The sequence below is a fragment of the Athene noctua genome, chromosome 6 (genome assembly GCF_965140245.1).
Source record: "Athene noctua chromosome 6, bAthNoc1.hap1.1, whole genome shotgun sequence".
NCBI lineage: Eukaryota > Metazoa > Chordata > Aves > Strigiformes > Strigidae > Athene > Athene noctua.
Genome location: NC_134042.1, coordinates 33,689,843 through 33,715,193, shown reverse-complemented (window position 1 = coordinate 33,715,193; position 25,351 = coordinate 33,689,843). Strand labels below are relative to the sequence as shown.

The window sequence follows — 25,351 nt, the reverse complement described above, 5'->3', positions numbered from 1 at the left end:
CTTGGCCAGTGAGAATCAATTCCTCTTTTATCAGCACAACGTTAATGAGAAGCAGAACATAAGAGGGTCCCATTTCGTTGCTGCTTATGGTGTGACTGTGGAAAATCCTAACAAGGTGGGGTCCAGGTGATCAAGGTGGCCCATCTGGCCTTGGGTTACCCATCAGAAGTAAAAAACTGAACTAGATAGTGGACCTAAGGATCTGGCCTCCAGACAGCTGACTGTGGATTGAGAGACCTTGAGCTTCAGGGGAAGGTGGACTGACTTTCAGACCTTGCAAACCAGCTCGTCTTTGTCCTGAACAAAATCCTCTCTTGTTTCCTTATCTCCAGTGATAGAGGCCACTTGCGTACTAAGCCAGGCTTGTTGCAGTAGTGTTTCCAATTATTTTATACATCTAGTTAAAAGTGCAGTTGCATTTCATACCTGTCTTTAGGTGTCTGCATAATCCCTGCCTGAGTATCTGACCCAGTATTTCTCAAAACATCAGACTTTCTGCCAATAATTTTTAAAAAGCACGGGTGTCCTCAAGTTTTAGGGCTTTTCCACTGCCATACTGCAGTGCTGATAGCACTGAATCTTAAAGTGAAAGCAACTGGGTTTTGTACAAATAAAACTATTTTGATAGAGTCGTTTCCTTTCACAGGAACTTCCATGGCTCAGAGGAATAAAAACTGAAAGGGCTTGAATGACATTAAAATATCTTATTCTGAACTTTTGGAACAAAAAGCATAGTCTTTTTTCATACTGAAGCTTTTTTACACTTGGGTTTTGAATTTTGACTTGGAAAAATCAAGCTGGTTGTTTTATCAGAATGAAGTACTTTCTATAAAAACTGTTGGGGTGGGGGGGAGTCCTTTAGTAGAGAAATTTCCATCCTCAGCAAAGCCCTGTGTGGCTGGGGAGAGAGACTTACCTACCTCGCATGTTCACCAGTTTGTCCCAGAGTAAAAAGACAGGAGGTGAGAGCTATGGCTCTTTGTCTGTCTAATGTGTTCTATGCTACAGTGGCCTAATAAAATGTTCTTTCCCCTTGCAAAACAGAAGTGCTCAGCACTTGCACTTCTTGTTCTTTTTCAGTAAAGCCACAGTGAAACTCTGAAGGTTGTATTTGATTATCTATATTGTATTTTTTCACAGATGTCTTGACTTAATTTTGGGAACCCCACAGTTGTTTAAAGAAAATCTGTCAAGCAATTTTGCTACATTTAAACATAAATGAGAACTAAGGGGCTGTGTTTTAGATAGATTTCAAGAAACTCTTGTTGGGTTTCTTACCATTCCAGGTGGCCCCAAAGGCAGTGTGTATGCGTGGGGTGCTTGTCAGTGGCATTTGTTCTGTTTCTAAATTATCAAACTGTAAAATGCAGTGTTTGCCTTTTTTTTTTTCTTTTCCTTTTTTTTTTTTTTTTGCTACTGGTTAAAAAAAGGCGGGTGGGAGAGTTAGGCAGTGTATAAATTAGTTAGTGGAACTTGCTACCACAGGAAAATGCTGAGGCTAAAGGCTTAAGCCACAGTCCCCCAAAAGGTGGAGTTTTGTTTAACTACCATGTTCAAAGCTATTACAAATGCATCTGGAAGAGGATACTAGACCTCGTGGGATTTTTAGGTTTACATCAGTCTCTCTGCTATTTTAAATCTTTGTGGGCTGTAGTAGCAAGCACAGATTTACTGTGCTATGATGCTCTTCCACTTTCTGTGAACCTTTCATCTCTGGCACTGGGTCATGGAAACTCTGGACCAAACAGGCTGTTGGTTTCATCCAGTTTGGTGGTTTTCATGTTGTTACACTTTTGATAAGCTTCCTTGTTTTGCATCTAAGGCTTTTTTTCCCCTATGACTGCATGTGTTTTTAGTGATAAATGTGCAAACCTCTGGGGGTTTCAGTGCACAGGTATGTGTATATACAGTGTACTTTTTATGTCAAAAAGGCAGTCTGGCTGCCAGGGAAGCTGCTCTTTTTTTGCACTCAGAAACAAAATGTACTGGTTTAGTGCAGGTGACCTATTTTCATTACAAAAGAGTAAATACAGCAAATGGTGATACGAGAATAGCTTGAGACAACTAGTCTGAAGTGAGTTTGTGTAAGCAATTTGACTAGCAAACACATCAGAGAAGTTCATGTTGTTGATGAGTAACTTGTGGATACCAGAAGAGGAGCACTGGTAAGGTGCAGCCTGCCTCTGCTGCTCAGGGTGAAGTTGGTTGGGTTGTCATATACACTGGTGTATCTGTTTACAGAGGAGCATGGTTTCCACCTCCGTGTTTTAAGATTGTTTTTTCCTTTGTGAAAGGGGAATGACTGAAGAGATTGGCCAGCTTAGATATGAGTGTGGATCAGAGTTTTATAAAAGATGTTTCTTTTCATCCTGACTCGTTTCTGCATTGTTGGCAGTCTTCTCCTGTTAATTGCCAGAACTTGCTCTGTGGGCTCATGTGTATGCTTCAGTTATGCATGGTAATTTTTCATTGCTCTGCTGTTAAAGCATCCAGGATTGCACAGCCAATGGGTCTTGCTAATACAAATGTAAATGTATTTCTTTCTTGGCTTGTTGCAGCATGCGTGCACTTGTTAAATTTTCTTTTCATTAGCTTGTATGACATATTTTTGATATTAGAATCACTACTACATGGACTTTATTTGTGAAAGTGGAATAACTGTAGTTTATTATTCTCCCCTTTTCAAAGGTAGTAGTCAGTGTCCAACTTCATAAAGCTGGTGGTTTTTTGCATTTATTGCTTTATGACCCTTTATACCTGACTGCTGTTGTCAATGGTTCTCTGTGCTGCAGTTTTTAACCTCACTGATGGGTTCTTTATGTTGTCTGCTTGGATAATATAAATATAAGCCCCTCATTGCTCTTTTCTGTGACTGTTTTTATCAGGATTCCATTATATAGCCTTCCAAAATCAATTCTGTTCAAACAGTGGTTACAGGCTTGATGAAAAACTTCCTAACAGTTTGAAAAACTGAGATGCTTGGAACAGACTCTTTTTTTGACACTTCCACTTCAGTGTTTAGAAGCGTATACAATTCTGGGTTTTAGTCTTGTGTGGGTGTGGTGATGGTGTTTTTCGAGACAGAATACATGAAACTGGGAAAAATTAATTGCACGGTAATGCATATACTGAAGACTGAGTTACTAAAAAAGCAGTGATGCTTTAAAATTTCCATGCAGCGCTGGGAATTCATAACTGATGGCAGTGCAAGACGCAGGTTCCACTAAAAGTGTATGAAAGAGACATACATTTAGCAAATTCGGCTTCATTTGGGTTTCATTTTTATGTTTAATCTGGATTATCAGATAGAGGAAAAAATGTAAACAAAAAGGAATTGGGCTACTTCTAATTATGTATAACTTTCCTGGAAAGACTTTTTTTTCCAGGCAGCTGTCTGATCAATGGCAAAATTCATAACAGCTCCCCAAGTATTTAAGATCTCTATTAATTGGACTTCCTTCTCTGTATGAAAAATTGTTCTCTCGGTAGCTGTTTTGCATATGAAAGATGAAGGCGACCATTTTTCTCATGAGATTGAAATAAATAAATAAAACAATTAATTAAAATGAAATAATTTTCTAAACTTAAGGGAATTAATAACAAACAAAGCTTTTGGAGCAGCCAGCTTTTATTTTGGAATTTACAAGTATAACAATGTAAAAGGAATACTTTATACAAACACATTTATTTCATGATAGTTTAAGAGCCGTAATCAGCTATATTGCTAAAGCAATGTAGATCTTTTGGTTATTAAGTATCTTTTGCTGCTTTTGCCTTCAGATGTAGAAATAGACTTGCTCAGATTTGGAGGAAAAAGAGAATGGAAATCTATACTGGAAGTGCTGGAGATGGTCTTTTTCTGTCTCCCTGGAGATATTGCCATCAAAAATCTGCTTTGAAAATAGGAGGAAAGTTGTATTGATGAGCTCTGCACCTTGTGGTGATATGGAGCAAGAGCTTTAGGAGTTCAGTTTGTGTTGAGTGGCACCGCCCCCCCCCCCCCCCCCCCCCCCAGGAAAAAAAAAAAAAAAAGGTTCTTTTTTGCTTATTTCTGTGCCCATTTGCCATTCTTGGTTTGCTATGGTGGTATGAGATGCCCCTGAAAAGAGTGGCTAGCACTCTGTGGGTGGTACTCGCAGGCACTACAGTTATGATAAAAACCCCACTAACAGTTGCCATCTGATCAGTTAAATGCCCCTCGAACTAACAGAGGAAACTTCACAAGCTGTTTGGATTTGCCACTGAGTTTGCCCTTTGGCTAGTCGAAGACAACAAAAACATACTTGAGCTTTAACCATACCACATGTGACAGTGGCATGCATCAGTCTCCAGACTAGCTCTCAACCAGCTGCCTGCGGACCCTGTGAGAGCAGTATCTTCTGATTGCTCAGCAGAGGGTTAGGTTTGGGTTTTTCTGTGGTTTTTTTCCCCTTCTTTTTGTGTTTTCTTCTTTTTCCTTTGCATCGTTTTAAGATGCTGTTGCTGCCCTTGTACAATAGCAAACTGTCCTCTCAGTTGTGCTGGTGAAGGCACTTTTGTAGTTAGTTGCACTGTGAATGGGATCCTGGTGATTTTTTTTTTAAGGGTTTGGGACTTGTCATGGAGAGCTAAGGGCTTTCTTAAAGCATTCCTACCAAAGAGTATTTCATTGAACCATAGTCTCACTGAGGCTAATTAGATGGCATAGTGCTCTACTAGTAAAGTTATGCTACGCCTGTCTCCCAAAGCAGAGTTTCTGTACAGAAGAGCATGGAGGAGGTGAGGCATCATCATGCTTAGTGTTGACTCGGGTGTATTCTGGCAGGTGAGTGCTACAAACCTGCCTTAAAGGTTTCTTGACTTGCAGACATGTGTTCTCAAGTCACTCACATGCTATAGAAAAGTTTTCCAGCAACAGGCAGGGAAAGAGGTGCTGCACCTCAGCTTCATGATTCCTCAGTCTTCACAAGCTTGGTGAGAGGGTAGTTTGCATGGCACAGTTCAACAGTCTGCTACATCTCTCAGCCTGTGATCTAATGCAATAGCAGCAGAGCCCCTGGACTGGCACAGGAGTTTGGACTGCACCAAAGTGGGCAGACACTACCCAGGGACACTGACCTGGGGAGAGGGGACTGACAAGAAACTGATCTTCACTTGCTGTCTTCTGATTTTCAATTTTCAAACTGCAAGGTAAAAATGGGAGATTGCTTTCATGCTATAAGCAAGATAGCAGTATCCATCTGGGGACATAGGTGCTCAATTTTTACAGGGATGTCTCTCTGGCTCCATTCTATTGCTGTTGTGAATGGACTTTGACACTTGGATGGAAAACTTGCCATTTTAATAGCATGTGAGGACTAGACAAGTACACAGACTCTGGCTTATCTTTCCTTCGTCACTGACCAGGTGCAAATAATAAACTTATTAGACTGTATTAATCTCTTTAAGGAAGTGGTCTGAAATCCATCTGGTAGAGTGCTGAAAAGCAGACTCAATAAAATCCTAGAAAATTGACTGTAGGAAGGAGTTTTCTGTTGGCAGAAAGCTGAATTGGATGACCTGAGGAGAGTTCTCTGTCTGAAATTTCTGACGCAAAGGTAAACAGCAATAAGAAATGGATCCTGAGCACAAGGTTTGCAAACTGCATTTTCAAGAGATGGAGAATTTAAAGGCACTTGTTCCAGCTGATCTTCTGTAACATGGTTCTCTTAGAGAGGTGTCACGTAGTAGGTGGTTTTAGTGTGGTGGGGAAGCCTAAAATTCAGAGGATAGTAATATGCGTAGAGCTAAGCATAGTTATTACTCATCTTAATTCAAAAGCCACGACACATCACCGCATCTCAACTTATGGTGCAAATGAAGAAAAATCATCGGTAATCTCAGCTCAAACCCACTATCAAACCCACTATCTTAGTTCAAACCCACTATCGATTTCTGTGACTGGAGATAAATTACAAGTCCTTACTGTGCGGCTGTACCATTTCAAGAGGGTACTTGCAGTATCAGACTCTGCTTTTGTCTCCAGTCATAGTCAGGTGCTGGCTGAGCGTGCCTTTTTACACAGAAACCTTTGGTGTTGCCTCTTTGCACTAGCAGTAGTAGATTCCCTAAATCTAGTGAGGCCTTGTGTCTTGTGTGCTGGCTTCTGCAGGAGTCTTGGCACCTGACAGCCCATCTCTTATTCGTACTCCACAAGAAGAGTTGGTCTCTCAGGAGAGTGAGTTGAGTTGTGTCTTTCTCCTTTTTTAATGCTAATATATTCTTCATGGCATACCTGCTTGCAGATGCCTAAAGGCTTGCGGTAGTGAATGAAGGGAGTGGATGTGGTCACATTTGAGTTTAAACTCCAGAGCACTCTTTGGGGGTAACATGGAAGCAATGTGTATTTCAGGTGGAGATTCTTGTGTTGTCCTTCAGCTTCAAGAGAGTAAAAAGTGTCAGAACTTTATGTGAACTCTTGGTGATGCAGTCCTACCAGCTTGAAAAACTTTTGAAGCTTTTGGTTTATTTTTCCTGAATCAAAGCTGAAGGCTAGCCTTAGGTTTGCTGGAACTGAATGTCCATTGGAAATAGCCTTTTTGTGGTTTTGTTTTAATGCACTCACTAAATTGAAGTTTCCAATTACAGAAAAACTAATGTTGCTTCTAAGTCTGGCTGGGAAATGGTCAACACTGATAGTCCCTTAGTAAGAGAAGTCATTGTTCCTTTTTGGCACTACCTGCAAATACAGTCATTAACTGAAAAGTAGCAGGCTTTCTTAAATCTCCTCTTTGCTCATTATTCTTCAGGGAATTGTATTCTGGAATATTTCTTAAACAAAGGCTGTCCTTTCACCACACTGACTTGGTCCCGTCATGCCGACACGTTCCCTGGCGGCAGCACTGCGGCAGTGCTGGAGGTGCGAGGTGCCGGAGGTGCGGGGTGCTGGGTGCTCCCTCGCTTCCCTCCGGGATGGCGCCCGCGGCCGGTGGAGCTCCGCAAGGCACCAGCGCTGTCTGGGCCGCCCCGGGTACGCGGCTGGCGAGGCCCGGCCTGGCCCAGCCCGGCCCTGCGCGCTGCCCGTCTCTCCGGCCTGCAGAGCGCCTGCAAACTTGTGGAGCTCCTTGAGCAACAGTGAAGTAATTCTTTGGCTCTACAAAATCTTGCTGCTCATGCTGTGCAATTTAAAGACAAAATACTTCCTGCTAATTATTAACAGTTACTCTGTGGGAACAGACTCATTATAGGGGCACTGAACCCTGGCCCGCCGTCCTTTTCAGCACCTGAACAATGCGAGAGGGAGGGGAAGAAACGGCGAGAGAAGCTGGAGTGCTGGCACCAATTAGTCCTGAGATTAGTCCTGAAAGAGGATTGCAATTTCAAGGCCAAAAAAAGTAGGGAGTGGGTAAAAGGATTTGAAATGAGATTATAGGACCTAAAAGCGCCTTTCCTTTGTTAGGGAAATAATTCTGCAGTTTTGCTCGAGCCAGTGAGACAATCCAGTTTAGTGGCTGAAGTAGGAGATGTGTGTCCTGTTGCTTTTTAAGGTTCTTTAACTAAGTTGATCCCTGGTTGCATTTGTTAGTGCTTCCTGCAAAATCAAAGTGTTTTCAACAAACAAACAAAAACACGGAGGAAAGCTATTGCCTCATCAAAGGGCCCGTTGTTTTTCAGGAAGCTTATTTGTATGCTTTAAAAGGGGAGCCAAGGAAAGGAGGCAGATTGAACTTCCTTTTTTTCTTTGGGGAAACTTTTTTCCCGGTGGTTACTATGAGACCAGCACCGGAGTCACCCTTTCACCACCCATCCTACAGATGAGTTTCAGTGCCTGTTTTTGTTCGCTGGCCTGCTCAGAGATGCAAATCAGGCAGTTCCTACTTCAATTAAAAGCACCGTCTCCTGTCGGTGCCATAGTGGTGTACATCCTTCTTTTCCTCTGGGAGGGAAGTGGACACTAAGCCTTGCTGCCCTAGTGAAGAGACCATGATACGCACTCATGTAACTAAGCGTCTGGAGCTGAAGACTGAGCTTGCTTGGAGACAGCAGAAAGAGGTCTTCCCCTCCCTCTCCCTCCAGAAGGAGAATTACAAAAGGGAGAACTACTGAAGAGAATTACAGACATTGTGGATTTAATAGGAAATGTTTTGGTTTAGTCAATTCATGCAAGACTAGATGAAATGATGACTCTTTTTCTGCCCTTCTCAAGAGAGAAGCTGTTTCTCTTGGTGTGGCTTGAACTCAAACGGTATAGAGGGATCACGAATGTTTCTATTATCAGATTTTTTTTTCTTTCTTTCTTTCCATTTGTTTTTCAGTGGAAACACCTATGTAGGCAGGCTTGAAAGCCTTGCTTTCAGTTTGCCCACAAGTTTAGGGGAGTTTCTCAGCCTGAAGGAGTAGTGAGTTCTGCCATGTTCTTGATTTCCCTTACTGCTGCATTTTGCACAAGCCCTTGTTAAACCTGTTTTCATAGGCAAGTGCTTAAAACTGTCTTCCAGTGTGGAACTGAGACGTTCGCAGGCATCATCTTGCCACTCAGGCTAGTGTAGCCTGAGTAATGGGCAAGATTGGGTTGTATGGGAAATACACTGAGAAAAATCTCTCTTTGTAGAGGGTACCCTTTTTCTCTAGACAAAACCATTAAAATAGGACATTCTGCATACTGTTCTTGGAGTTGAGTTGTTCTCTTTGGACTTGTTTATAAACAAGTGTTTTAAATCCCATCCAGAGCACTTGTTAAATGCTAGAATTTGTTCATTTTGGTTTTTATTCCATTACACTGCTCTCATATAATCTAGTGACTCTGACTTCCTGCTTTCTAGCCTTCACAGCCTATTCTAGAGTCACTCCAGGGAAAGAGGGACCCAGAGATAAACCCCTATCAGCAGTTTCCATGCACATTGGTGAAGAAACCCAAACTTTCATCCTGTCTATGGGGTTTGTGTAAATTGCTTTCATAAGGCTTCAGTTGTGAAGTTGTCCATGCTGAGATGCTAAAGGCTCTCCAAAATAGCCATAAAGTTTCTGAAATAGAATAAAGATCATAAAACCCAAAAAGGATTCAACAGAAGAGCTAATGTGGAGGTGGAGACAGTTTAAGCAGGGGTTGGCAATGATAATGGAATGGCAAGTCATTTTAGGAGTAGGACAAAACGAGTTTGAAAAGGGTAAAGAGTGCAATGAGATGACAACAGTTGCTATTGATGGCATCCAAGTCCTGTTTTATTTCAAGTCATGTTTCTCTGTGATATAAAATTTAAGTGCAAGGATTTCTAAAAAAAGTTGTTGGTTGAGCATGTTCTAGTTGGATTAAGAACCGCAGGTGATATTTGCTGCACCTAGCAGAGGCCGCTATCTGGATGGATCAGTGCTGCAAATGGCTGGGCTTGCTGCTTTCCAGTTTATGCATATTTACTTTCAGTCCTTTGTGTGTTGGCTGGAAAATTCAGTGATGCACTGTACATGACATTGAAAAGAAAGACTTGACTACCAATGAAACCACCAACATGAGAATTAACTGGAATGGTTTGGCAAAGTCATGTGTTCCATTTCTTTTTCCCCCCATGATTTGTCAGAAGCTACATTAACATGTGAAGAAAATATTTCTGCTTAATTGGTTGTAGTAAACGGATGCGCTATAAATTAATTGCCTCTTTAATGTTTAAAAGGTTATGTCCCGTTCATTTTATGACTGATGAGTATCATTTCACTAGAATGAGCAAGCTTGAGGTCATCTGATGTTTGAAAAGTGTAGTTTGTTACTTTCTGTGATTTGCTGCTTTAGAGGGCTCAAATGCTATGTGGGGATGTCACAGTGTCAGTGTCTCTTTCTAAACACCAGTGAACCATAATTAATTGTTTCCTGTAATCTAACTCATTGATTTTCTATATTTGAGGTGATCCAAGGAACAGCTTTACTCCAGGGACTAATTACAGAGAGAGAGTGAGAGTGCACATACACTCATGAACATATTTTTGCTAGTTAATACTAATGACGATTTTCTGCAACTTCATGGCAGACACTGATTCAACTGAAAGGAGAATTACACAATAGCTGACAGACACACATCCTTAGCAGCTATTTTTGGTGCCCACAAAGATTATGCTCTTCATTAGTGAAATACCTCCATTTTTGGGGTTGCCCACCAGCAGATGGACCTCCCAGAACCTCTTGGATAGTAGAGGAAAGAGTTTGTGGTCTCCTCCACAACCAGAACTGTTCAGCAAGGGGCACAGAGGATTGCCGAATTGTCATATTTGGTTTTATTCTTTAAGTTTGTTGAGCTCTATTGAGAGAGTGAATGGTGTAGACTCCCTCTAGGCTTCTGTGATTTGGCACGAGGTTGCTACCAAACTGCTGTTTAGATATACCATGTGGAAACAGTAAACTTGGTATTTGCAACTTTTTGTGACATTTTTTTCATGTTCTTAACGATTTTTTTCAACCTTTCTCACATGAAGTCACAGTAGATAAAAGAGGTGTAGAAACAAGCGTCTCATCACAAAAGCAATTGCCCACTTTCACCTTTCTTCATACAGCCTTTATTTCTACACCTCTGCTTTCTGCTGCAAATCCCGAAGTGGATAGCAGAGTATTTAAGCCCTGTCTTCCTGAGTCATGTCCAATTTCTGCACAAACAGATGAGGAGAAGCAGCAAACAGAGGGAAACTTAGACCACATCACAGATTCCACTAGGGAAGCTGAGATTTTTTGAAAAAACAATGCTGTAAGACAGTTTCTGGAAGAGTAGTCTCCTTGGTAGAGATACAACTTCATCAGTCATATGAGGAATCACTGGCTTAAAGGTAGAGGGGTGACTTCTTGCTATAAATTATGTGAAGGTCAGCTTTTCCTTTGTGAGTTCCTTCATTCATGCAGGTAATATTGTAACTTGAGAAAATTATTAGAATTTTATTAAGTGCAATGTTAGTATTCTCCACAGGCTGAACAGCTGTTTGGGGAGGTAAGGATTATGGATAAAGATGCGCACTGAATTTTATTTCCCATTACAGGTGGGGTGTTTATTTTTCTGCTAAGATGAAAGTGGCTCAAGATCATTTTAAAATGGGTCAAAATGAAGTCTTCCGAGTATTTGTTTATAGTTAGATTTGCAGAACATGTGAAATTCGTTATTTCATAGCTCTGCTTTGAAAATGTTAAGTAGAAGATACCAGGAGTTGGGTGCTCTGTTTATTGGTACTGTAAAAATAACTAAGAGTACTCTCATTCTGGAGACCAGAGAAGTACAGATCACATACAGTTCCCAACCACAGTTCAGTGAGGGTTCTTCATATTGGCAGAGGCTGTAAAGAGGGAAGACACTTCTGTGGTGTAAATACCTGTGAGGTCTCATCTGCCCTGCTCCTTGAATTTGAGGCTTTGTGGAGTTGAAGACTTTTCTGGAATAAATGGAAAATGCCCGTTTTCTCCTGATGGGATGGGGTTGATAGGATGAAATTTAGTCAAACTTGTGTTGTTTGCTTTAAATTTACTGTACAGTGGAGGGCATATTATAGTTTTGTTCTTAATTTCCTCTGCATCCAACCTGAGACATTTAGGAGAAACGCTGAACTCCTGTAGGTGCAACTAATGTCAGTTAGTGATGACAAGCCCTAATATGATAGCAGTGTGGGTTGTCAACAGGGGCCTGGAGCTGAGAGGTGGGGTGTCTGGGGGGCTGGCCCTGCTCTGCCACAGTTTACTGAGTCTTCTGGAGAGATGTTGTTATCTCTCTGTGGATGTTTTCCTTTCTGTGAATGGAAATAGTATCTCTATAGCTCTGTGGGTGGGAGGATTGATCTAGGCGATGTCTCAACAATGCTTCTGAATGCAAAAAATACTATATTCTCTTCCTTCTTTTGTTACCTCTGTAGACCCAGACTGCAAGGTCAAACAGCCAGGTGTTAGGTGCTGTAGTTTCATGTGTGTGTTGGTCTGTCTATCCCCCATCCCTAAAATACAGCTCTTGAGTGTTTCAAACTGAGTTTCAAGAATGTGAATGAGTGAAAACTGATAGATTTTTATACTAAATTTTTTATGCCGTAGTTTATTTCTAAAAACGTATCTCTAAGGCTAACTTGATATTTATGTGTTAAACCTTTGTCTTAGTGATAGGAAGCACCCACAAACTGCCTATCATTCATCTTTTGAGCGCCTTGCATGCTGTGCCGTATGATCCTCAGGTACTGATCTTCTGGGCGATAAGAATGTGACCATTCAGTGCAGGACTCATTTAGCAGATATGCATGAAGAGGTAGTATTTTGATAAACAAAAAATTTAATTGGAACTTTCCAAATACGTGAGTACTTGACTTCTGTTTTGTTGTTATTGTTATTATCTTGTTTTCTTCTTTTATGTAACTTTCTGACATGCAGCACTTTGGTGTGTGGCCCAAGTGACTGCAAATCTCTGCACGCTGCTCTGCATCAGTGCTGCAGAGCCTACAAGCACATTAAGCTTCCCAGGGAAAAATACCCTCAGTGTCTGGGAGAGGTTAAATGTTCCAGGGGAGAGGTTAAACATTCGTTTTGTCCTCTGCTGCTGTAATTCCAGAAGCCAGATTAGTTCTGAATCATCTAAACCACATTCATTCAAGATTAATGAGAAAGACCCAAGTATGGAAAATTTCAGGGGGTAAGCGCCTTGGCTTTGAGCAAGTGGTGGAGGGGGAGTTCATACTGGCAGCAGCCTGTGGGTCATGCTTAGTTTTGAGTTTCTGTAGTACTTAAATTGGTGAAATAGGGAATTGCACCATACCGGATAAACAAGACTTTCGGCAAGCAACATGAAGCATTTGTGGGAGGACTTAAAGGCCTCCCCTTCCTTTTTCCCATCTATTTCTGTTTCATTGGAGATCAGATTTGCCCTTTAGTGTATGCACATTTATAACTTTGTGCATGTTCAAGGTACATTGGTGTCTTTAAAATTAACAAGAGATGTATTCTCACTAATGGGTGACAAGCCATTCTAGCGAAGATGTGTGTGTTGTTAATCTCAAATCATGGCCAGTTGACTGACAGGCCATGGTTAAACTGTGTTAGAAATGTGAGTGGGAGCCTCATGTAGAAAGTATTTATGAAATCCAGGCAGGTCTACTAGCAAAGCTGACTGGAGTTCTGCAAAAATAATAAACGGAGAATTCAGGACTAGAGTAACAGAAGTCAATTGGGTGACCTTGAGCTTTTTAAAAATTTAATCAGTTTCAATTTGGAATAAATGCATCTTTTAGTAGAGCTTGACAATGTTGTGCCTGGGTGGCAGCTGTACAGTTTCACTGTCATTCAGTTGCTCTGTTGTCAGTGTGAAAGTTCTCCAGAACCTTGTCAGTGATGTAGCATTAACTATCAGAGCAAACTCTTTACATGAAGTTGAAAAGAAGGTAAGCCTAGATATAGGCAATTTTTAGGACTCATTTATTTTCTGTAATCTGAGATTAAAGGCATTTTTCCTTCCAGCACAATTCTAATCAAGTAAAACCAAAACAGAAATTAACCTCTTCTTTCACTTGTTTTGCAGCAGCAACTTTTGTCAGAAAACTGGAGGGCTCCATTTCTGATTTTGTGGAATAGCAAAGAACCAAATTTATCCCCACTGGCCAGGTCAGCATTTGATGTTGCCATGGCCCAAAAGAGGCCATGGTCCTCCATGGTCTCAGAGGCCAATGGCTGTCCATAAACAGGATTTTATTATTCATCTGGGCTTCAGGGAGAAGCTGGCACAGGCATGCTTTGTAGCACATGAGCAAATTTAGATGAAGTTTCCCCAGCCTGATGACCACCAGTTTTTCATCCAGTGATAACCTAGGAACCATTTAATAGCAGTTGTGAAATAAGGAGAAACACAGCACCACAGCATGTGAAGTAACCTGTAGTGTTTTGCCTTACTTCAGAATAAGGAAAGCAGGAACAAATAATCCAGATCTAGAAGTGAGTTGTGTTGTTCCTTCTTTAGCTATGCGCACTTCAAAAGGCTATTCCCTCAGCTATTGTGTTGTTACTTAACAAGTCTTTATTCCTCCCAGAGATATGTAGACTATGTCAGTAAGAAATTTTTTCTGGTTTTAACACAAAAGTAGAAGAGTAAAACTGAGACAGAAAGGATGAAATGACTTGCCTGAAGTCACGGTGTGATTCAGTGGTAGAGGCAGGATTAGAACTGGAGGCTGATAGCTAGCATTTCCCAATTCCCAAAGGAGACAACTCTCTTTTAATTAAAAGTAACATGGGACAGTTGTCTCACCATGAATTTTCAGATATATCTGGACTTCTTCCTATTTCAGTATTCAGCCTAGAATTACAATGTGTTCACAATAAATGTCTTAAAATATTTAAACACAGATTAGTGAGAAATTTGCATTTGCACTATGTCTGGCATACTTCAAATAGCCATCTCTCAAAACAATAACTCTAGAAATTATGATCTTTTTATTTATTTAAAAAACAAATCCTCTGTTGTTGTCCATAAATATATCTTCAGCTCTCTGCAAAGACCAGAATTCTGGCTGAAGGGCTACAGAGTCTCACGAAGGGGACAAGAATTGGCTTTGTATATCACCTCGGCGGTGAAAGGGGTCTTTTGAACACCACAGCAGAGTCGTTGATGGGCTCCAAAAGACACATGACCGTGTTTTTCTTGAAAGTAGGAATTAGCTTTTTTATCCCTAATTTGAGATGCTTTTTAAATTCTAAATTTGTTTTTCTCTCCCTCTCTTCTCTATTTTCTTGCTTAATTACTTACTTAAGTGGAGGCTGTGGTAGGAGAATGGCTTTAGCTATTTGGACAATGTAGAGATTTGGCCAACTTTCCACCCCATCCTTCAAAAAGTAACATTAAATTTTATTTTCAGGCATTTCATTCCTGAGTAGCTTTCCTGAGCAATTTTTCTTTTGTCTTTAATAAAAATTTAGATGTAATCCCTCTGGCAGTTTTGTCATATAGAAAACTCATTTAGAGTGTGCAAGAGATCAAAATTTTATTATTCACTTGAAAATGTGTTAGACACCCTAGAGAAACCAGGGAAGACTCCATCTAGGAGCTTAAAGTCTCGATCCCACATGTTGCAGTAAGTGAAAGATACCAAGAGACAATAAAAGAGGGAATTGCAGAGGAAAGAGAAGCATTACCAGAATTGTAGATCAGCCTTCATAAATTAAAAATTACTATTGTGAATTCATAAATCTCTTTAAGAATAATGTTTTGTCAGTTAAGGAAAATTCAAGAAAATGGAGTAATGTGTTTATATATTTAAAATCTCTAAAGTAATCAGTTTTCATTAAAATCAGGAAATACCTTAACACGTACCTTCCAGATATTTTCTTATATATTGTCATTAGCCCAGGTTAGTAGAGGTTTTTTCCCTTTGATTGGAGAGCAAGCTTGCTTGCCTGTTGCTAGGTGATTGCTAATTGTGGTATTAACTGCCACAAGCCGCTGGCAGGCGTTATAATTTTTTTTTTCCTTGTTAACAAAACACATGTGTTAGAGGTGCAACGGTATCTAAATGCTTTTGTATTGTGCAAAATTTATAATGGGACTGATAAATTCTTTAATACAACTATGGTTATGTACCCAGGTGTAGAGCATTAACCCCTCTTTGCAGTGCAGTAGTCTTGTTAGCCCCCATCCACTAACGGCATTACAGTTGAGTTTAGAAAACAGAGCTGATATGGCAGTAGAAGATCAGAGCTCTCCAGTGCAAGCAGTGTAGAGCTGACAAGCTCTTAGAGGAGTCCTCAGCCAGAATGAGATGCTGTGTGTCCTGTGTGCACTCTGGAAGCTTGTGGTGGTGCAGTTTGGACCAAGTGACCTCCTCCCATATGCCGTCCAGGAGCCACTCTGCAGACCATATTTGTGCAGTGTGAGAGCCAAGAAGGCTGCCCGTTGCTGATTTCTCATGCCTTACACAGGGTCACTGTCTTAAGGAAGTAGTATTCATCTTCCAGCATCAAGGGATGCTCTATTCCCACAGAAGTATAATTCTTAAGCTTGTTTTCTCAATTACCACCCCATCCTAAATTTACTTCTCAAGGAATGGTAAAAATTATAATCTTCTATCTTATCTGGATATGCATACCTATTCCTTCTGGTAGCAGTCTGAGTCCAGCTTGCATCAACAGCTGAATGTACTTGTCAAGAGCATCATTCCCTTCTGCCACTAGATAACAGTTTCATGGGCGTCAGCCTGATAAAGGCACCTACAGCTGTTGTAATCTCAGCAACTTGAACATAGGAGTAATTGTGGTTTAGTTACTTTTCAGAAACTTTCAGAGGTGAGTTTCTATACCTGCAAGATGTTCTGTTGGTTACTCTGACAAAAGAGTTTGTTGTTTCTGAGTTTGGTGTTCCTTCAGTTAACTATTTGTTGGAGGTGTTGGTGAGACTAGCAGTGAAGTATTTTGCACTGTGGGTGGTCGGTAATGGAGTACTTACAGCGAGGGTACCCCAGTGCCTTCATTCCCTTCTTCTGGCAGCTGCAGCTTCTGCTCCCGGGTATTTTCAATTATATTGCTGGTAATTGCTGTTGACCCGGGACAAAGGGTACTGATTGCAGTGAATTGGGTGCTCTCCCATCCACTTGTTCTGCATTACTGTGCTTGTCAGGAGGGGAGGAGTTGTATTTCTTCCTGCCACACGTTTTTGCAAGATCTGTGGGCTGAGCTATATTTAGAGGCACTTCAGTTAGTCATCTTTGTGCCCATCATTTTTGCCACAGGTAAGGGCTGGAGAGGGGATTCTCTGTGTCACTGCATCCTGTTTGTGGTCTAGCAGCTGTTTGCTTACTGCAGTCTCTGTGTTGGGTATATTGTGTGCAACAGCTTGTTAGCTTACAGCTGACACGGTTCATCTTTCTTACCCCTTACCGAACTGTCTTGCCCTATACTCCAAGCTTTCCTGAGAGCCAGGGTGTGCTTTGGCACCAGCTGTGCCCCAGCAGCTGAGCCCTCTGCCTCTTTGCCTTGGTGGACTGAGGTGTGTGTGGAGCATCTTCCCTGCCTCCCTGCTGAGCCTTCCTTCTTTGGACTAATAGCTCTCAGCTTTGGGGGCCTTTGAAGTGTGTGTTGGGGATGGTGGTGTTGGCTTGTTTGTTTGTTTGGTTTCCCCCCTTTCTGTGTCCTCCAGCTTACCATCACCCTCTGGACATGTTTGGTAACACAGTCATTGGCCTATATTTATTGCCTTTCTTCTGTGTTTTCATCATCCATTAATTGTGGCGTGTAGCCCTACACAATTGAATTTGTTTTGAATTTTTAGTTGTTTGGGTTTTAAAAATCTATTAATCAGGCCTCTCTGACAAAGAGGCCTGTGAGAGTTTTTGGCATAGTTGTAAAATACTGCAACTGTGAGAGAGAATTCATACCCTGGCTTTTTTTTAGTGCTTGGCTTTAAGAACTGCAGTCTCCTTCCTCTAATGTGAATTCCAGAAGACAAAGGATTTATATTTCCTATTTTAAGTCTGTTGAAGCCTATGCACCTTTTAAAGATTTTTATAAATGTGTGGCATGCGTTTTGGTAGGAATAATTAATCGGGGAGGCTTACATGCATTATTGCTCTGTATGCCCTGAGAGCTCCTGGTTGTGCTGGCTAGCTGCCACGAACCCTTGCTGCCTGGCCAGCCAGCCCTCACATCGGCCTGGTTTCCAACACAAGTGGTGTCCAAATCAACACATTCCCATGGAATGTTTTAGATTTCAGCAAAGCATTTTCCTATGGAAAAGCTTCCCCTCAGAAAAATCCCTGCTAGCCCTCAGTCAGGTGGCTTCCCGTGCCCAGGGCCCTGTGGCGTGATAAAGTTTCCTACTGGTTGTGTCATCAGGAAAAACAGTTCATCACATGCCTTAAAATCAATCAAAAATCAATAGTGAACCCCCAGGAAAGGTTGCATTTGATCAGGGGTGGCTCCTAGTTCCAGGTATCTTATTTCATATGAGCAGATGCTCATGGGTTAAACACTGTTAGCTGTTAGTTCTCTCAGCTGCTGGTTTTCAGCAGACATGTGAATACTTCATTTGCTCCTTGTGGTGATGCACGGATGCTGCAGTGAAAATCACTGTGCTTCAGCGAGAGGCGGATCCTGCACTGGACAGACATGATCTTGCACCCCCAGATCCTGTTTTATGCGTTTGCTACAAATACTGTTGCAACCTGGATATCCCTTTGGCTGAGGGTATGCTTGAACCGATAGTATTTTCTGCATATCAGACTCACAGTTCTTGACAGGTAACTGTTGGTGTTTCACATGTCACCTTATCCATAAACTATACGAATTTGTGTTCTTTCAGGATATTAATTTGAAATATCAGGTCTTTATGATTGATCCAAGTCCATCTCCCCACCACCCCCAAGTGCCCTGTGCTCATCTCCTGGGAGTTAATTCAGTCCAAACCTGTGCATAACAAATATGTTAGGCCACAAGTTTCTTCACGCCGATGTAAGAGTTCAACGTAGCTACGACTTTTCTTCTAGTAGCTGTGTGGGGATTTATTAGAAATGAAATATTACTTTAGTTGGTGTGTTCAGTTGGTAAGTTTGGGGAAGAACTCTGCTATCAATAATGCTAACTGCATAAATATTACTCTAACAGCAGATATTGATTACAAAAGGAAATACTAAAACCAGATTTTGCATTTTTATTTTGCCTAAAGACAGAATATGCTGTCACTTCTGTAGGAGAACCAGTCACTCTTCTCCAACAGCTTACAGACTACACTGAAGAAACAATTAATTTGAAAAAACACCTGGGATGGACAAAATGTTTTTTTATTATAGGTGGTCTTTAGAAGAATTAACTTCTTCAAAGGGTTTCTTAATGTGGAACAGGGAGGAAGCAGCTTTTGAACACTTTAAATTGAGAGACACTTTAACCCTGTCATTTCTCAACTTGAAATATGTTTAATTAATACCATCTGAGACTTCACATGCAAAAGTTTGGGAACAGAAAGAGAATTTATCCAGCACAGATCAGGCATAGCTAAACTTCAGCAGAGCCCTGCAAACACAGAAGTTTGTTGTTGGAAATGCTTGACCGTTCACTGCGGTACATTATTTACATGCTTGAATTCTTTAGCTTCCTTCCCTGGGAAGGCACAGTTAATTTTTTCAGTTCATGTGGGTTTGTGCTGAATCAGATGGAGTTTTTTATGAGAGCCTTGGGCCTTTTTTCAAGTTGGAAAATAAGATAAATCACTATGGCTTTGTTTCTCTAGTGGAGACATTTTGTCTATTCAAATATATACACTTTTCCCTCATCTTTCTTTAACCCTCTTCAACCCACATACAAGCATACACCAGCCTGAAAGTAAATTTTTTTCTGTGGCTTAATTTCAGAATGTCACCATTTTTTTTCTTGACCTTTTGAAAGGCATATAGTTGCCATACTGGGATTTCTGTGGCAGATTTGTACAGTATGAAGACTACGCTGTGGCTTTCCACTTGGAGCTTGATGGATCCTGTCCCAGAGATTATTCTGGGCTCAGATGAGCTATAAAACTGTGAGCCTGTCCTACAGGAGTGTGAATGCCCTCAACAGCTCTTGACCTTCATGTGAGTTGAGGAGCCACACTTGAAGAGCTGGCGCTTACTATAAAGAATGCAAACAATTGGTTACATTAAGCCCTATGAAGTGAGCGTGTGTATTCAGACGAGTGCATGCCCCAGCGCACTCCAGCACTTGTGAATGTAGACCTACTTAACTTCTTTTTGGTCATTTTGCGCGTGCTCTCTCTCAACTCTGCTTTTGTTCATGGGTATTGAAGGCTTTTATTACTCATGTAATTGCTTTGGATCCTTTTACAGTCCGTATTTTAACACAGTGAAGGTTTTATACGTTAGCACAAGGGTCTCTGCAGAATAATTGTGAAAGCAGTGTGGGTTTTTTTTATATGGCATTTTATCAGAACTTTGCTAATGCTGTCAATGTAATAGACAACATCTGTTTTCCATTTCATTGCATTTTGTGTAGTGGTAGTCAACTCCAGAAGAGACAAAAGTAACTTTAAACAGAAATGGTGTGTGGGGCTTGGTTCACTATTTGCATCCAAAGAGGAAGGTGGATTACCTTAAAAAGTCAGAATACTTTACAGTTATCTATCTGAAGGATACTTAGTCCCTTGCCTTTAATTTGTACTCAAATTTGGGTATAGGGCAATTACTTATGTATTGATAGCATAGTTTCATGATACTAATTCCGATAAAGGCATAATATACCTGATTGTCTTCAAGCTTTAGAGGACTTTGAGACTTGTTTCATGACTACAGGAATGACCACCTGGCAATCTGTATCTTCTACCTGCCTTAACAGTTCTGCAACAAATCTTTTCCATGTTTTCATTTATTTCTCCTAGGTACTGTGCATTTAAAACACTTGCTGTGCCCAAGCCCTAGGATGTGATCAGTGAACTCCTGGAGGTAGTGCCTCTCCCGCCCACGAGTGTGCAAGGGCTCCCCTCCCAGCACCAGTGGCACACAGTGGCGCTGGCACTCTTGCTCTAGGCAGTATCACCTGGGGATTTGCCTGGGAAGGGTGAGCTGTGCAGTACTGGAAGGAGTGCACTTGGCCAACAGTCATCTGCTCTGTGAAGAAAAGAGCAAGGTTACCTTTTATGTCCAGGAAGTTTGGTCCTTCTGGTGACAGACACAGCTGTGGGCAGCTGCCATAGGAAGGAGAACTGTTCTGGTGTGGGGGTGTCAGTGCAGTGGTGCTCCCCTGCCTTTGCGGGAGAGGAGAGGTGTGGGCAACCACGAGGCACTTCCTCACAGCCTCCTCTCCTCTGACTGACCGGCACTGCAGGTTGTTGGAGCTGGTGCTCCACAGCCCTATTGCCTGCAGCACAGTGGGGCTGCTCTGGGGCACTGAAGGAAGCAAGGTTTCTTCTTCCCTTTCCTGCATTTGGACCTGTTCTTTGCTTTCAGTCACACCTGTCACAAGACAGGTCTCTCAGTGACCATTACCTTTGGGCAGCCTCTGTGCAAGCAGGAGGCGAAGCAGGAGGCAGTGGCCCCAAAGTTTGGGGAAGGGATCCAAGGCAAGCAGGTGCTTGCACATGACGGGTGTCCCAGGGTCTCCTGTGGCCACCACCCTGTCGGGAGTCTCACACAACACGTCATGGTCACAAAGCACGCGTACATGGCAGAGGCCCAGCTTCATTAGTGCTGGTGCTCACGGGACAGCTCGTTGACCATGTGTTTGTTGATGTGGCAAGGTGACCTCTGCATGTGAGGGGGTTTGGTGGGTGAAGTGCTCTGGTGGAAGCAGAGAGACTGCCCAGTGTCTGGCCGAGGCTTTTCCAGGTTGATGCGTTAGCTGGGGTAGCGTGTTGTTATGGCTGAGCAAAAGCCATAAAGCATTTGGTGTTTTAGCAAATGGCTTTGGGGAAAGACGTATATGTTGCTGTACTGAGAATTCAGTGAATATTTTTGACATTGATTTGTTGGGGGGTTTTTTTAATTATTTATTCCAAATGGCTTTTTTCTCTCTTCCTCTGAGAGAGTGTGGGCGTGTGCTTTGCAGAGGAGGTTTTTCTCTGTGAAGAGAATGTGAATCTTGAATCAAATTAACCTATTTTTAACGTGAAATTTTAGACCCTTGCTTGAAGGCAAAAATGCCATGATGTTACATCAGTTTTTAAATATGGAATTAATGCAAATGGTAATTTATAATGTTTATTGTAAATGAGATTTTCTTTACACTTATTTCTTATTGCCTTTAGCACATCAGGTCCACCCATTTGGCCAGGAAGCACCTTCTTCAAAAGAAATGGAGCCCTTCTACAAGGTAGGTGGTCGATACTACATCTTGGTGTAACCGTTCTACTTAACAAATACCTCTTGCAAATTGCACAGCTTTTGTAGTTTTCACTGGGCAAGAAGTAACCAAATGTTTTTTGTTTCCTTTAACCTGTCTCCTTTATTGCTCATCTGATGCCTTGAAAATGACGATTTACTACATACAGTGAGTGTAGTCTATGAAAGTTGCTGCCTTTTTTCTTTCCTCAGATTATTAATTTGCTTACTGTAAAATAGGGCAAAGGGTGGGTTGTTATTTTGTTTTCCTTTGTGTAAATAAAGAGTGCACAGAAGGAAATGTTCAAGGAACACCGCTTTTAGCTCTGTGGATGAAGCAAGGTGGTTCTTTGAGAGATCCTTTCTTTTACTTCCTAATTGTGCTGATAGCAAAATGTACCCAAAGGTAGGTAGTGGTGCTGTAGTGGGGAAAACAGTGGCAGAGTACTTGTCTCAAGGAGCCTACCGTGTTTAATGGTTCACAGAGGAATGTGAAACATCTTATTTCCATTGGATGGACAATATAAACAGAAGGTATATGACTGCAGATCTGATAGGTGAAGATTTTCAGTTTGTTTTACCAGACTTTTAAAAATCATTATTCACTGCTATGTTTATATTTCTGCCATTGAGTGCATGGAACTACATTGCCCTTAATGGCAGGGTCTTGGGAGCACAGAAGGCTGTTTCCCCAGACTGCATGCATTTGTCTATGGTGCAAAAGTAACTTGTACCATGTAGGACGATTTTATGGTCTTTGCAAGTATTTGCCTGTGAAGTGTCTCAGTTTTGTCTTCATTTTCATAGTGCCAAGAGTTTTCTGGCCTTCTTTCTAGCGGAAAATGCTGTATAATGTTTACCGGAACATTTATCCAAATCACCTAGGATGGAGCCTTACTCACAACTAGGCTCATGAGCCAGTACTGCTTACCTTCCACACACCAAAGTAATCCACCAAAGTAATTCTGTAGTTTACCCAATAATATTTTTCAACTGATTCCTTGTGCATATCTAAGAATTTGCATAATTTTGTTATCTAATATCTATGCTGAGATTTGTTCAAACAAATTTTAAATACTTGAAAGCATTCAGATTATTTCTTAATACTAGAAGATGGTATAAATTGTAGAGTTTGGCAGCTTTTGTCTTTAGTCTTGATAGGATAGATCTACTACCTTTGCAGTCCTTCCTAATGAAGAGAACTAGATTTTTAATATTTTTTTTGTAAGGAAAAAAATAAACTATTGTGAATGGATATGCTTGATTCATTTTCAGTTGCTCAACAATTCTAGTTTTAAATGTGTACCTGCACATATAAAGTCTTTGCAATTTGAGTTCATAAAATGTAAACTACTCTGTCAAGTCTGTGGGCACAAATGTTTTACCTCTGCTTATGATACAAGATATCTAGGAATTAAGAACAACTATTTTTTAGTCCTTCCTGTCTCAGTTGTTGCTTAAAGCTTTTTCCCAATAAAGAAGAGTATGCTCTTCTCCTGCCTTCTTCTGCCTTACAAAAGACGGTGGTGAAAAAACAATCATAAAAGCCCAAAACATTTCAGCATATTAGAGGAATAGAGAAAAAGAGTGAGATGACTGCCTTTTCAAGCAACAAAGCCTAACAGACCTTTAACAGAGTTGGCATTCTGCGTTGCCATTTCAAGTGGAAAACCCAGCCAATTTGAACTCTAATGTGTATGATACGACTGAGGTTGGAGGGATGAGTATGTGTGGAGAAAAACCTCACTAAAGTAATATTTTAACACTTTCTGGTTTTAATTCTAAAACAAGAAGATAACTCAACCAGGCCTTTCTTTTTTTCTGTCTTTCGTTTTTCCCTACAGTGAGCTCTTTTCACATACAGGCTTCAGCAGGTTGCATGGAAATAGTGCATGTACCTCTTTGCTGCTTCTGACTGTCTTTTTTCAGAAGACCAGTGAGAGGAATGTTAGCAGGTTCAGGGAGGTGTGAGATGAGGGGGGGGAGAGGTTGGTTGAGTCCTGCTTACATGACCATCTTCAGTCTATTTTTCCAGTGCTTATATCCAGTTTAATGCAAACAGGAGAATGAAAAATTGGCTCAATTATTGGTTTCAAGTTATAGTACCGCCTTTTGATTGGCAGAAGTTCAGATAACAAAGGAATCTTAAATTATTTTTACTTGATAAATGTTTTGCTACATTTGAAAAGAATGTTCAGCATGTGTTATAGACAATAATACAGAATAATTCTGAAATTTTAGTAAATGTGATATTCATGCACACTTGTCACACCTCATTTCTTCTGAGTTGTTAAGGAAAATGTTCTTTTTCTGGTCTGGGAAATGAAGAGAAAAAAATTCCACAATGTAAGTAGTACTTTTTTTAGCCAAGAAAGACTGTAGATGCTCCTGATTTCCATTCATTTTATACCTGAACTATTTGGCAAAGTAATCTTAACAGTTGTAAAGCATTTAACATATCTCTCCAGAGAAAGTGACTGAGAAACCAGTTATCTGTGTACCTCAAAATAGCAAAGGAAGAAAAAGGGAAGCTAAAATTAATTGTCGCTATTCTTTGTCCTTAATGTCTTTGACATGAGAGGCTTTAATTCTCTGTTCCTTTCTATCTGTCTTTGCTTGTACTTTGTTGAAGAATTTTGAACAAAATATTTACATGCTGTTTTCTTTTTGCTATGATTTCATTAGATGATGAAACTGCTGTAGCCATTTCCTTTTTGATGGTCAGGGTACTGTTGTTTCTAGCATTCTCTCTAATCAAAACAAATTAACAATAGCTTTACTTTTTGTGTGAAGTCACCTGCTCAGGTGCTTTTTGAAATATTGAGCACCTTCTACTAGGTGAGGATTGCTCCTTGTATCCTTGTGGTCTTTAGTCTTCCCGTGAAGTCCCATGCAGAGCTTTTAATATAGGTAGGACCTTCAGCCTTACCAAACTCTGATACCTTCTCTCAAAACTTAATTGTATGTCTGTGGAGATTCCCAGGTAAAACAGGTTTTTGCTCTTACTGCTTTGCTTTTTCTATTGGTTTTTGCAACTTGTTATTGTACATGCTGTGGTTTTGTTTCCAATCATGGCTTAATTTTTTAAACTTGCTATATGGAAAGCCTTTGTTCCCACTATTTTTTCTGTTCTCAGCTGTCATAACATGTCCATTTTTATTTAATAAAATGTATGACAGGAAAAAGTCTTTACAGTGGAAAAGATTTAGACATATTGAAACTCTTCAAGAACTTGTGCTGGGTGAGATAGGTGTGGACATAATCACATTAACTTCAAAATCTTGAAACTGATGCGCTGTATTCAGATAAGGTCAATTTTGTTGCCTCTGCTCTGGTCTTGAGTATTAAGCTTATGTTACAGACTTGAGGATGCAGCTGCTCACAAATCAGTGGTAATAATAAGACTTCTTGTTCTCAGTATATCTAATGTCCTCCCTGAATAAATAAAAAATACACCTTCAAATTAACTTTAGCAGCAGTCATGTAAACTCCAATCGCTGAGTGCCACCTGTAAGATGTAACTGGACTGTGGAGGGTTTTGGTTTTGTTTCTTAAAGATATTTTGAGGAAAAAAAGTACTGAGTTTACCACTCTGTTTTATTTGCCCTCACAC

The 25,351-nt window shown here is 40.8% G+C and overlaps 1 protein-coding gene across 8 annotated transcripts in view; it reads left to right on the top strand.

Annotated features, from left to right (window-relative positions):
• The window catches only part of FOXN3 (forkhead box N3), a 213,556-nt gene that overhangs the window by 114,129 nt on the left and 74,076 nt on the right, over positions 1 to 25,351 (top strand). For all 8 annotated transcript variants that reach the window (XM_074908523.1, XM_074908522.1, XM_074908521.1 and 5 more), the window contains exon 4: positions 21,666 to 21,730. In XM_074908523.1, coding sequence (XP_074764624.1) covers positions 21,666 to 21,730 — 65 coding nt within the window. The remainder of the gene's footprint in view (positions 1 to 21,665; positions 21,731 to 25,351) is intronic.